The sequence below is a fragment of the Sinocyclocheilus anshuiensis genome, unplaced genomic scaffold (assembly GCF_001515605.1).
Source record: "Sinocyclocheilus anshuiensis isolate Anshui unplaced genomic scaffold, SAMN03320099.WGS_v1.1 scaffold522, whole genome shotgun sequence".
Taxonomy (NCBI): domain Eukaryota; kingdom Metazoa; phylum Chordata; class Actinopteri; order Cypriniformes; family Cyprinidae; genus Sinocyclocheilus; species Sinocyclocheilus anshuiensis.
In genome coordinates, this window is record NW_015544185.1 from 1,910,714 (window position 1) to 1,920,982 (window position 10,269).

Sequence of the window (10,269 nt, forward strand, 5' to 3'; positions counted from 1 at the left end):
CGGCAGAATACGGGCCTAAACGCAAGTTAGGCTGTTGTTGCAGGCGGCCAGCGCTAAACTTCACCAAATAATAGCTGTTTGTATTTTGGCTGCCGCAGTAGCCATTTTAGGTAAGCACATCTTTAAACTTTTTAATTTTAACGCGTCGGGCGCAAAACCGCATGGAGTAGGTGGTGCGCGGACGCGTCAAACTCTCGCATCCCCTCATGAATGAACTGCTCTTGTGCGTTAGGATTAAAGAAATTGCTTGAGTTTTTTTTTTCCCTTCTCCGACTCCCACCCCCTCTAATTTTTTTATGCATTTTTCTAAACTGTCATGGCGTTTAGTGTCCTTGGAAATAAATGCGGAGAGAGGAACACGTAGGTTTTTACGCTAACTGATGTCCGGAGCCGGCGTGTCCAGGTAGGTGAGGTCGCGTTTGACGGTCCCTCCGCGGAGTTTGAGCGGCTCTTCACGCGTGTAACGCCTGAAATATAGAGCACCGTTGCCGTGACATTACAGTTAGCACGCTGGCTAGCGCCCTACAGGGGCTAATGTATATGGGACACGATGTTAGGCTTTTTATAAGAGTGTTTTATGAGGCAAGTTTGGCATCTGTTGAGGCACAAAGCATCCCATGACTGCTATCAACTACTAGGAACAATGTAACTTCTAGCGCTCATGTGGTTTACATCCACTCCTGGTTTGTGCTATATCCCTGTTGAAATTAACTTGTTATTTTATTGATTTTTGTCACTAATAAGAAAGTATTACTGTAACAAATTTATGCTTTTTCTTTTTTTATACAATGAAAATGCCTCAATGCTATATTGACACCTGTCTTAACTCCAGTAATGGGTTAGTTGGTGTCAAGGGGCCCAGCTGGTTTATAACGTAGCCCTTTTGAAATTAATGTGCTTATATGTATTTATATATCTAATGATGTTACATTAGTGTTAACACTTTATGCCTTTCTTTTTTATACAATAATAATGCATAACAGGTAATTTCACATCTGAATTACTTAATGCAATAGGTTAGTTAGTATTTGGGGTCCCACCTGGTTTATGATGCATTTCTGTGATTTATTATAGATAATATCACAAATAATGTTGCATTACTGTCACAACTTAATGGTTTTATTTTTAATTCAATGACACCACAGGTAGATTGACACCTGTCTTAAGTCAAGGAATGGGTTAGTTAGTATCAAGGGGCCCATTTGGTTTATAAAGTAAACCTTTTGAAATGTATGTGTTCATATGGATTTATATCACCATTGATGTTGCATTCTTGTCAAAACGTTATGCTTTTTTTTTTTTTTTATACAATTAAAATTTTTTATAAATTGCATGACCAGTAGAATGACACAATGTGTCTTGAATAAAGCAATGGGTTAGTTAGTATCAAGGGTCTTACCTAGTTTATGGTGAAAATGATGTAATATTATGGATTTATGCCACTTGTAATGTTGTTTGTCAAATTCTTTTCTTTTTAATATAATTACAGTCCATCACAGGTAAATTGACAGCTGTCTTACCTCAAGCAATGGGTTAGTTAATAGTCAGTATAATTTAATTCTGTGGTTATTACAGATTTATGTCTCTTATAATGTTGCATTACTGTAAGATTTTAATGTTTTTATTTTTAATTCAATGACAGTGCACCACAGGTAGATTGACACCTTTTTAACTTTAAGTAGAGCAACTTAAGGAATGGGTTAGTTAGTGTCTAATGGCCTTGGTTTTAGTGAATGTTTCAAACTATTACAAATTATTTCAATTAAACCCATTAGAAGATTGACGTCAATTAAATAGGTTGCAAAAGTGGAGAAAAGTTTAAGTGCTCATAATCTGTTATTAATTCTTGGTGACGGGTGGAGATTGTTTTAAGCTGGTTATGTTAAAGCTGAATTATTAATTATAGTTTTACCCCAAAGCAATATAAAATGACCTTGAACAATTGTTATGTATAGCTATAGTGTTGAATATATATGTTTTATATTATTTATTGATCTGACATCTTAAATAATATTGTCTGCAGCAGTCTTCGTCATAATATGCACTTATTCATAATATGAAAAAAAGTCAACATTTTTTTCGACTATTTATTCATTTGTGTTTATTTATTTAATGGTCAAGAATGCAATAATGAGATATTAGTTTGATTTTCCTTTTAAGTTTTGTTGTGCATTCTGAATTGACCACATTCTAAATGCTTTTATTTTTCAAATAATTTTTAAAACGTTTTTTTTTTTTTTTTACGCTTTGCATCATTTCTATATTCATGATTCCTTGTATCTCTGTATTCCAGACGCAGACACAAAGATCAAGAAAAAATGAAAATACAAAAGAAGGACAAGCAGGTCGGTGTATCACATGTGTTTCTGTCAGACACTCCCTCTCTGTTTCTCTCACACCGTCTCTCACACTTTCATCGTCATTGCAAAATTAGCATAAGTTTTAGTCCTTGCACTATAGCTGTACTTCAGAAAGATTCTTAACCTTATTTAGCCTACATTTTGTCTTTAATATTTAAAGTGTTGTTCTGAGCTTCTTAGGTAGTTAAACTTACCCTGATGCTAACTTTCCGTAAGTGCAATACTTAGGTTTGAGATTAGGATTCAAGTTGCATGCAAAATATTCAGAAAGCTTTTGAAATTTCTTTGATAACATTGCTTTTATTTCCTCCCAAAAGATCGTTTTGGTTGTTTTTTCACAGTCCAGGAGATTTAATTGAGTTCTCAGCTATGTTGTATTGCAATATCAACTTTGTGTCTCCTGCAAGTCCTAGTAAAAATAGAAACAAATAAGAAAATTGTTGTCATATAGAAAGTATATAGAGCAATAAAAGTAACGTGGATAGCATAGCTAAGATTATCTGGTCAGAAGAAATTGAAGAGAAATGTTGAGTTCATAATGAATTTTTAAAATTTTGATTGGTAAATATGAACAGTTGTGTTGAGAGTTGAGAGTTGTGTTGTTGAAATCTCTTCTGAAACTCTAGAGGAGACACATGTGGGATTACAGTAGTATGTTTTTTCAATAGAAGACATTTGTTTGCACTCCTTTGAGTTTCTTACATATGAGAAACAATCGATATATTAAAACGATTTTGTGGGTTTTTCAGTCCTTTTTCATATTTTGACCAGGGCCAAGACAATGTCCTAGTGTCCTTTTGTTTACCTTTTTCATAGGTAATGCATATTTTTAATCTTTAATTCAATGTTTTTTTTGTTTTGTTTTTTTTTTTCAAAATTTGAATCTGAAATGACTTTTGATGACTTTTGACTTGAATAATTCAAGCAAAAGTCATGAAAGGCGTTGCACTGGCATGATTTTAGTGATTGTAGCATGGGTAAGGTGTGTTGTTAAATAAACAGTTCTGTTGGCTGCAGCATGTTTATAGTTTCCATGCAGCTTGCCGTGTTATATAGAATGTGCACCTGTGCGCATATCTGCATTTTATATGCCTTTGAATGTTGCTCATCCAATCAGAATTTGTTGTTGTAACTGTCTATTTTATAAACTTGGATACTCAGTCAAAATTACTGGTGACTTTTGACTTGATTTGATGATTCAAGGCAGATCATTTCTTCACAGCCTAAGCTAATAAATAGCTGTGATTTTTTAAGAAAGCATCAAATGAAAGATATCATTGAAAACATTGGAGGTAGATTCAGAACCTCCTTCTTCATTTCAAGAAGAATTGAGAGTTTTTATTATGACGGTCAACAACCAGGAAGCTGAACATCTGTTTTGAGTATCTGTTTGAATAAACTGGCCACAGCACCTCAGTTACTCCTTCTCTGAGTCAGATGCTCTCTAGAAGAGTAGGTACTGCCGGCGCAGTCTGGCTGGTGCAATGATTGCTGTCCTACAGGTAAATGCTAAAATGTTGAGTATAATATCTGTTGGCATGTGGTACGAATGTGCTGTCTGCAGCACCTACACGGTATGACTTAAACCCAGCGTAAACTCTGCACACAAAGTTGCAAGAAGTTTCAATTTATCATTTTGGCAATACAGTGACATTGGCATGTAGTCAACATTACTGCTTCATGTCCAATTAATGTGCACCATCTGTGCCTCTTATATTACAGCTTCAGCATATACCTCTGCAATTAATTATTGGCTCAGTGTACATTTGGTATCAACTCTCGTTTTGGGTGATCTAGTCACAAGTGGTCACTCAAGACCTGGTATTAACATGCATCTCAAAAATATATCCACTGACCAGCTGGATTCATTGCAGGATAGTATGATTTTTTTAATCACTTACTACTTCAGTGCTCTAATGCATAATGATGTCAAACTGTCATACTGAAAACTTATTTTCACAAGCGTTTCCACTTTTTATTGATTACCATTTAAAAAAAAAAAAAAAGACATTTTTTTTTTATGCTTTGTAGACACTCTTCTTTTTATATCTGTATTTGTGACCATGGACCACAAAACCAGTCATAAGGGTACATTTTTTGAAATTGAGAAAATTACACCATCTCAAAGCTGAATAAATAAGCTTTCCATTGATGTATGGTTTGTTATGATAGGACAATATTTGGCTGAGATACAACTATTTGAAAATCTGGAATCTGAGGGTGCAAAAAAATCAAAATATTGAGAAAATCGTGTTTAAAGTTGTCCAAATGAAGTTCTTAGCAATGCATATTACTAATCAAAAATTAAGTTTTGATATATTTACAGTAGGAAATTTACAAAATATTTTCATGGAACATGATCTTTACTTAATGTCCTAATGATTTTTGGCATAAAAGAAAAATCAATAATTTTGGCCCATACAATGTATTTTTGGCTATTGCTACAAATATACCCCAGCGACTTAAGACTGGTTTTGTGCTCCAGGGTCACATTTAGCAATTTATGCTTTTAACATCTCAGAGGATGATCACAAGTTAATATTGTTTTTAATTTATAAAAACAGCTTTGCAAAACAATTCCAACTCAGATTCTTAGAAAACTGCTAAAACACTCAGGAAGAGTGAGGTACACTTAGCTAAGCTAGATCTTATGGCATAAACTGAATTATAATAAACTCATATCTAATGCTTTCTGGCAACTCCTAAACATTTAATGTTGTTCACAGTTTTTCTGTAGGATTTTTGGATATGTATGAATATTTCATTATTTTACAGATGAACGTTAAATAATCCTCTTAATATTGGCATTTACACTTGAATCTAAATGTTGTTCTGTGTCCTGCAAATTGGCAGTAAAAATAATTGAATGCAACATTAAGATATAGTTACATTAGCAAAAATTATATTTCTATATCTGTGTCAAGTAGTGTGTTTTTTCTTAAGATCGGAGAAAGTTACATGCATAATTCTCAGGTCTTAAAGACAAGCTATCATGCTTTTACTGTTTAAAATCATTTCCACGGTTTTCATTAAACACACATAAAGTATGTTAAACAGAGCTAAGTAAGTGCAGAGCACGTCTGATTAGTACTCAGAAAATTCAGTTACTTGACCTCCATACACACCTCATACTTCTAGATGAGGATGTAGAGATGATGATAATGTCTAACTTTGTTAAATGTTTTGCTTTGTTAATGTTTGATTAGGAATCAATGAAATTCCCTAGCAATTTTCTAAAAAATCCAACAGAAGTACTTGTAAAGAAGGTGTGAGGTGTAGCATTGTGTAGAAAGATATTCACTGCAGTTTGCATGATATGCTTTTGTACATCTCGATGCAATTTCTTTTCCAGCTTGATTTGATTTTCAGGCTGGCAACACCCACCTAATCATGCTAATTGTCTAGCAATCATTGGCTCTGCTTCGAAACGTCAGGGGAAAATGAGGTCAAAGTTGAACATTACCGCAGTATGCTTCAGTCTGTAGAGTTCAATGCATTGGAGCATGAAATCAGTATTTAAATATGCCTTAATGTGAATTTGTCTGTGTGGTAAATTTTAGTTAGTTAAGAATTAAGAGTTCCCTTGATGAAAATTTACTGGTGCACCAAAATAATCCACAATACAGTATTTTAAACATTTTTATGAATTCCCTTTTATCATGCATCAGGCATATCTATGTATTCCTGTGTGCCTGTCTTTTTTCACACTTTTGAGACCATAGTAATTAGTACAAAGGATCAGTTGTGACATTTATGAGTTGTGAATAAATCCCAGCCAGCGTTGTGATCATGCAGCAGTTAGACTGAACATAAATCAATGTCAGCATCACTCAAACTCCTTCTGTCTCTCGTGCTTCCTCCTCGATCACTATTGCTGTACAGTAAATAAATGTCAATGTTAGACGTGGTGTGTTGTAGTAAGTCTTCCCTGGTTTCAAGAAATGTACAGCATTTCTCACCTTTGTGCAAAACCACTCGAGGACACTTCTGTGAATCTGTCGGATTGTCAGCCGGATCAGGGAGGCTTTTGGTCTGCTGTCAGGCGCAGCGGATCTAGACTCTGCACTGGGATTTCTTGAAGTGAAGAATGGTTGTGTGTCAGTAGTCAGTGCAGCAATGGAGCAGTAAACTTGGATGGGATAAAACTTTTTCTTACATTGGGATTCATGTGTTTGTTGCTTCAACAGTATGACCACCTTTTTGTGGTCCGCATTTGAGAGAGAAGCATGTTGGAGACACCAGCAGATTATTGATTACTTAAAAAGAATGAGACATTAAAAGTTAAGAAAGGCCAAAGAAGTGCTTTCACACTCAGACGCTCTTCTGGTTGTTTCGTGTCACTGTCATTCAAATGATCTGATCTGCATTTGGATTTGAATTTTGGTGGTGTCAAAATCAAACTAGGCCAATTTAGTTATTCATTCCTGCGCCACAAGACCAGTGATTCAAAGGGCACTTCCTAAGCACCCTGAGAGCTTCATTGTCAGGCCTTTCTGAAGAACCAGCAGGGATTCACACCAGCTTAAACAGTTATTTGAGTTTGAGCAATTTGAGATCACTGCAGGTTGATAAAGTGATTAACAAGTCAAAGGAGGCTTGCCTATATAGGAATTTATTTATAAAACTAAGTAAAACTATTTTATTAATGGATGTGCACTACCGTTCAAAGTTTGGAGTAGGTAAGATTTGTTTTTGAAGAAAGAATTCTATCATGGTTTCCCTGAAAATATCAAGCACAGCTGTTTTCAACATTGATAATAATAAGAAATATTTCTTGAGCAGCAAATCAGCATATTAGAATGATTTCTGAAAGATCATGTGACACTGAAGACTGGCGTAATGATGCTGAAAATTCAGTTTTGTTTGCATCACAGGAATAAATTACATTTTAAAATATATTAAAATAGAACATGCTTATTTTGAATTGTAATAATATTTCATAGTTTTTAATATATTTTTGATCAAGTAAATACAGCCTTGATGAGCATATGAGACTTCTTTCAAAAACATAAAATCTTACAAACCCCAAACTTTTGAACGGTAGTGTAAAAAAGTAAATGCATTTATAATGGATGAGTTGGAGTGGATAGTTAAAGAAAAGCAGTTAAGTGTCCATCATACATGTGAACTCCTTTTTATTTTGTTTAAAAGCATCCCAGGTTGCACCTCATGAAGATGCTATTAATTGCTAATGTGTAATAGAGATGGATCACAAAAAAGCTCTTGACTGAATCTTGTTGATGTTACCACTTTAAAGGGCCCATGACATGCTGCTTTTTAGATGCTTTTATATAGGCCTAAGTGGTCCCTAGTACTGTATCTGAAGTCTCTTTCCCGAAATTCAGCCTTGGTGCAGAATTTCAGCCACTACGAGCCAGTCCCACAATGAGCTTTCCTTAGGACGTGCCATTTCTGTGTCTGTAGCTTTAAATGCTAATGAGGAGGAGAGAGGCGGGGCAACTGCCATGCTTCGCTCGTTTGCAAGCCATGATGTCTCTCGAGGAAAAAAAAATATTGCGCTCACCTCGCACGGTAGTAGCTTATTTTCTCATGGGCGGGCCAAATTCTCTGGGCGGGCAAAGCAGAGAAAGGGGAGGTAACCTTTCCCCGTATGACGACATAAAGGGAAGATTCCGGATTGGGCCATCTGAGCTTTCATTTTCTCAAAGGAGAAGCAGGATACCCAGGGCTCGGTTTACACCTATCGCCATTTCTAGCCACTGGGGGACCATAGGCAGGCTAGGGGAACTCATATTAATGTTAAAAAACCTCATAAAGTGACATTTTCATGCCATGGGACCTTTAAAAAAAACTCAATGCTTTCACTGTTTCTTATTTCCCTCCCTGTTCTAACCAGTACTCCTAAATAACATTTGAAACTTTGTATTTTTATCAATTCTCATGTTATTGCCTCCTTATCATGAATCACTTTGTTGTATTCATTGGACCAAAATGATTGCTAAAATAATAAATGTAAATGCAGTGGTCGATTGTAGTCATCTAGTCATCCAACAAATGACTAGTCAACTAATAGGACTTTTTTTCACACTCATTTTACCCTTTTTTTGTAAGTTAGTGTGCCGTTATTTAGTATTTTATAGTGTGCTGTTAGTTTACACTGTAAAACTCTTGTCTTTTTAAATGTTTTTTAAAGACACATACAGATGGACATCCATGGACATTGTGTTGCGTCATTTGTTTGCTGTTTTTCTGAGCATCCTGCCATGAGCACCACAAGTTGCAGATGACTTGTCAGGTTAAAAATAGTCCAACTTTTCTTGAGACCCCTGCCTTTTGTTCTTCTCTGTATAGGTGTTTGAACACAAGAACACATCTTTTTGTTTTCATTGAATAGACGGTGTCCTTCGCATCTGCCTTTGACCATCCAAGTATGCAATTCATTTTCAGTTTTTTGTCTGAAACCATGGGCAAAACGATATGGACTTTGTTTATGGAGGTTTACAGTAGCACAGAGCAGTTAAAGGACCAACACAATGAATTCTTTCATTATTATGCTTTTCGTTATTGCGGTTAGCGTGACCGCTGTCCTGCATTTGATGGAGAGGAGGATGCATGTTAGCAGGAGCGATGTGTGTGCATGTTTTATAAAATACGTTTGAGCAAGGTGTGTTCGGATTTGGAGCTGGCATTGACTGAACTGCAGCTGTCGCGTTTGGGAGTTGGTATTGATTCATAGGGAATTTGATTGCAACACGTGTATGTGTGTGCGCTTGTGGTTGGCAGATTTGCCTGGCAAGCATGCATACTGCAGCACGGCACGGGAATAGTCTGCAGTGTTTGCGCATGCTTATGTGTATGCACGCTTCCATACACTTAAACGCATGGGTTTGCTTGCAGATGCACGTGATGCTTAGAGAGAGCATTCGGGAAAAAAAAGGTCAACGTAAGGGCAAAAGTGAATAGGGCAGTTGCAGGAAGTTGTCATTTACTCTTCCTGTTTCTGTACAGTGAAGTTAATTACAAAAAGTAGTGTTTTTACCCATGCAGATATCACTAATATTACCTTCAAGAACAATGAGGTTGATGCTTTTTAGACCCCAGAAAGGAAAGGGTTACCACGGAGACTGTGTGTTTACGTTCCCACTTCCCACAGTTTGGTCCCAAGCCTGTTGCCATGACGACGGCCCTGATTCCAGTCTGCTTGCTTTGGAAAGCATGTGATTCATTGACATTATCCCCATACCTGCCTGCAGTCAACTCTGTTGGGGAGCATGTGAGTGTGTGTGTGTGTGTGTCTGTCTGCACATGCGCACGCTGTTCCACATGTGCACTGCAACGCTAGGTGCAGTTAAAAATAAACGTGCTTTGCGGAATAAGAGGTATAAAGATGATGTGTACCAGAAACACAAAGCTCACATACGGCACTGAATTCAGTTTACTTCATTCATCTGTTTTCCTTTAGAAGGAGGAGAACATTTTTATTTAATCTGCTCTTTAATGTCTCATTGCTTGGTCGTCTTAAGGTTTCACTATGCTGAAGAGATTTTTACATGTCTTTATGTATTTATGAATGGGCACACGTAAATAAGGTATCAGATGAAGTGAGCGTGAACAAGGATTGAATTCATAATAAAGCTCATTCACTTTGTGCCATAACATTGCCTGTATGCTGTATTACATGCATTGCCCTGCTTAGGGCATTTAAATACTTGAGTGCCTTTTGAAAGAGCTGTAAATGGATTATAAAGTTAACTTAGTGAAAAAGAACCCAGTTAATTTTGCATTCACACTGTCCTTGGCCTTGAAAGTGGACTCAGATCTTGCTCCCTTTTCTTAAAGTCCATTTTAAGCTTTGTCCTTAATAAATAAATAATATATAGTGTGTGTGTGTGTGTGTGTGTTTATATATATATATATATATATATATATATATATATACTATATATAC

At 36.0% G+C, this 10,269-nt stretch overlaps 1 protein-coding gene across 1 annotated transcript in view; it reads left to right on the plus strand.

Annotated features, from left to right (window-relative positions):
- Nucleotides 1-281: 281 nt before the first annotated feature.
- LOC107696409 (chromodomain-helicase-DNA-binding protein 6-like) overlaps nt 282-10,269 on the plus strand; it is a 45,799-nt gene continuing 35,811 nt past the window's right edge. The window contains exons 1-2 of the mRNA XM_016496719.1: nt 282-403; nt 2,294-2,345. Of these exons, the coding sequence (XP_016352205.1) occupies nt 381-403; nt 2,294-2,345 (75 nt within the window). The 5' untranslated portion in view covers nt 282-380. The remainder of the gene's footprint in view (nt 404-2,293; nt 2,346-10,269) is intronic.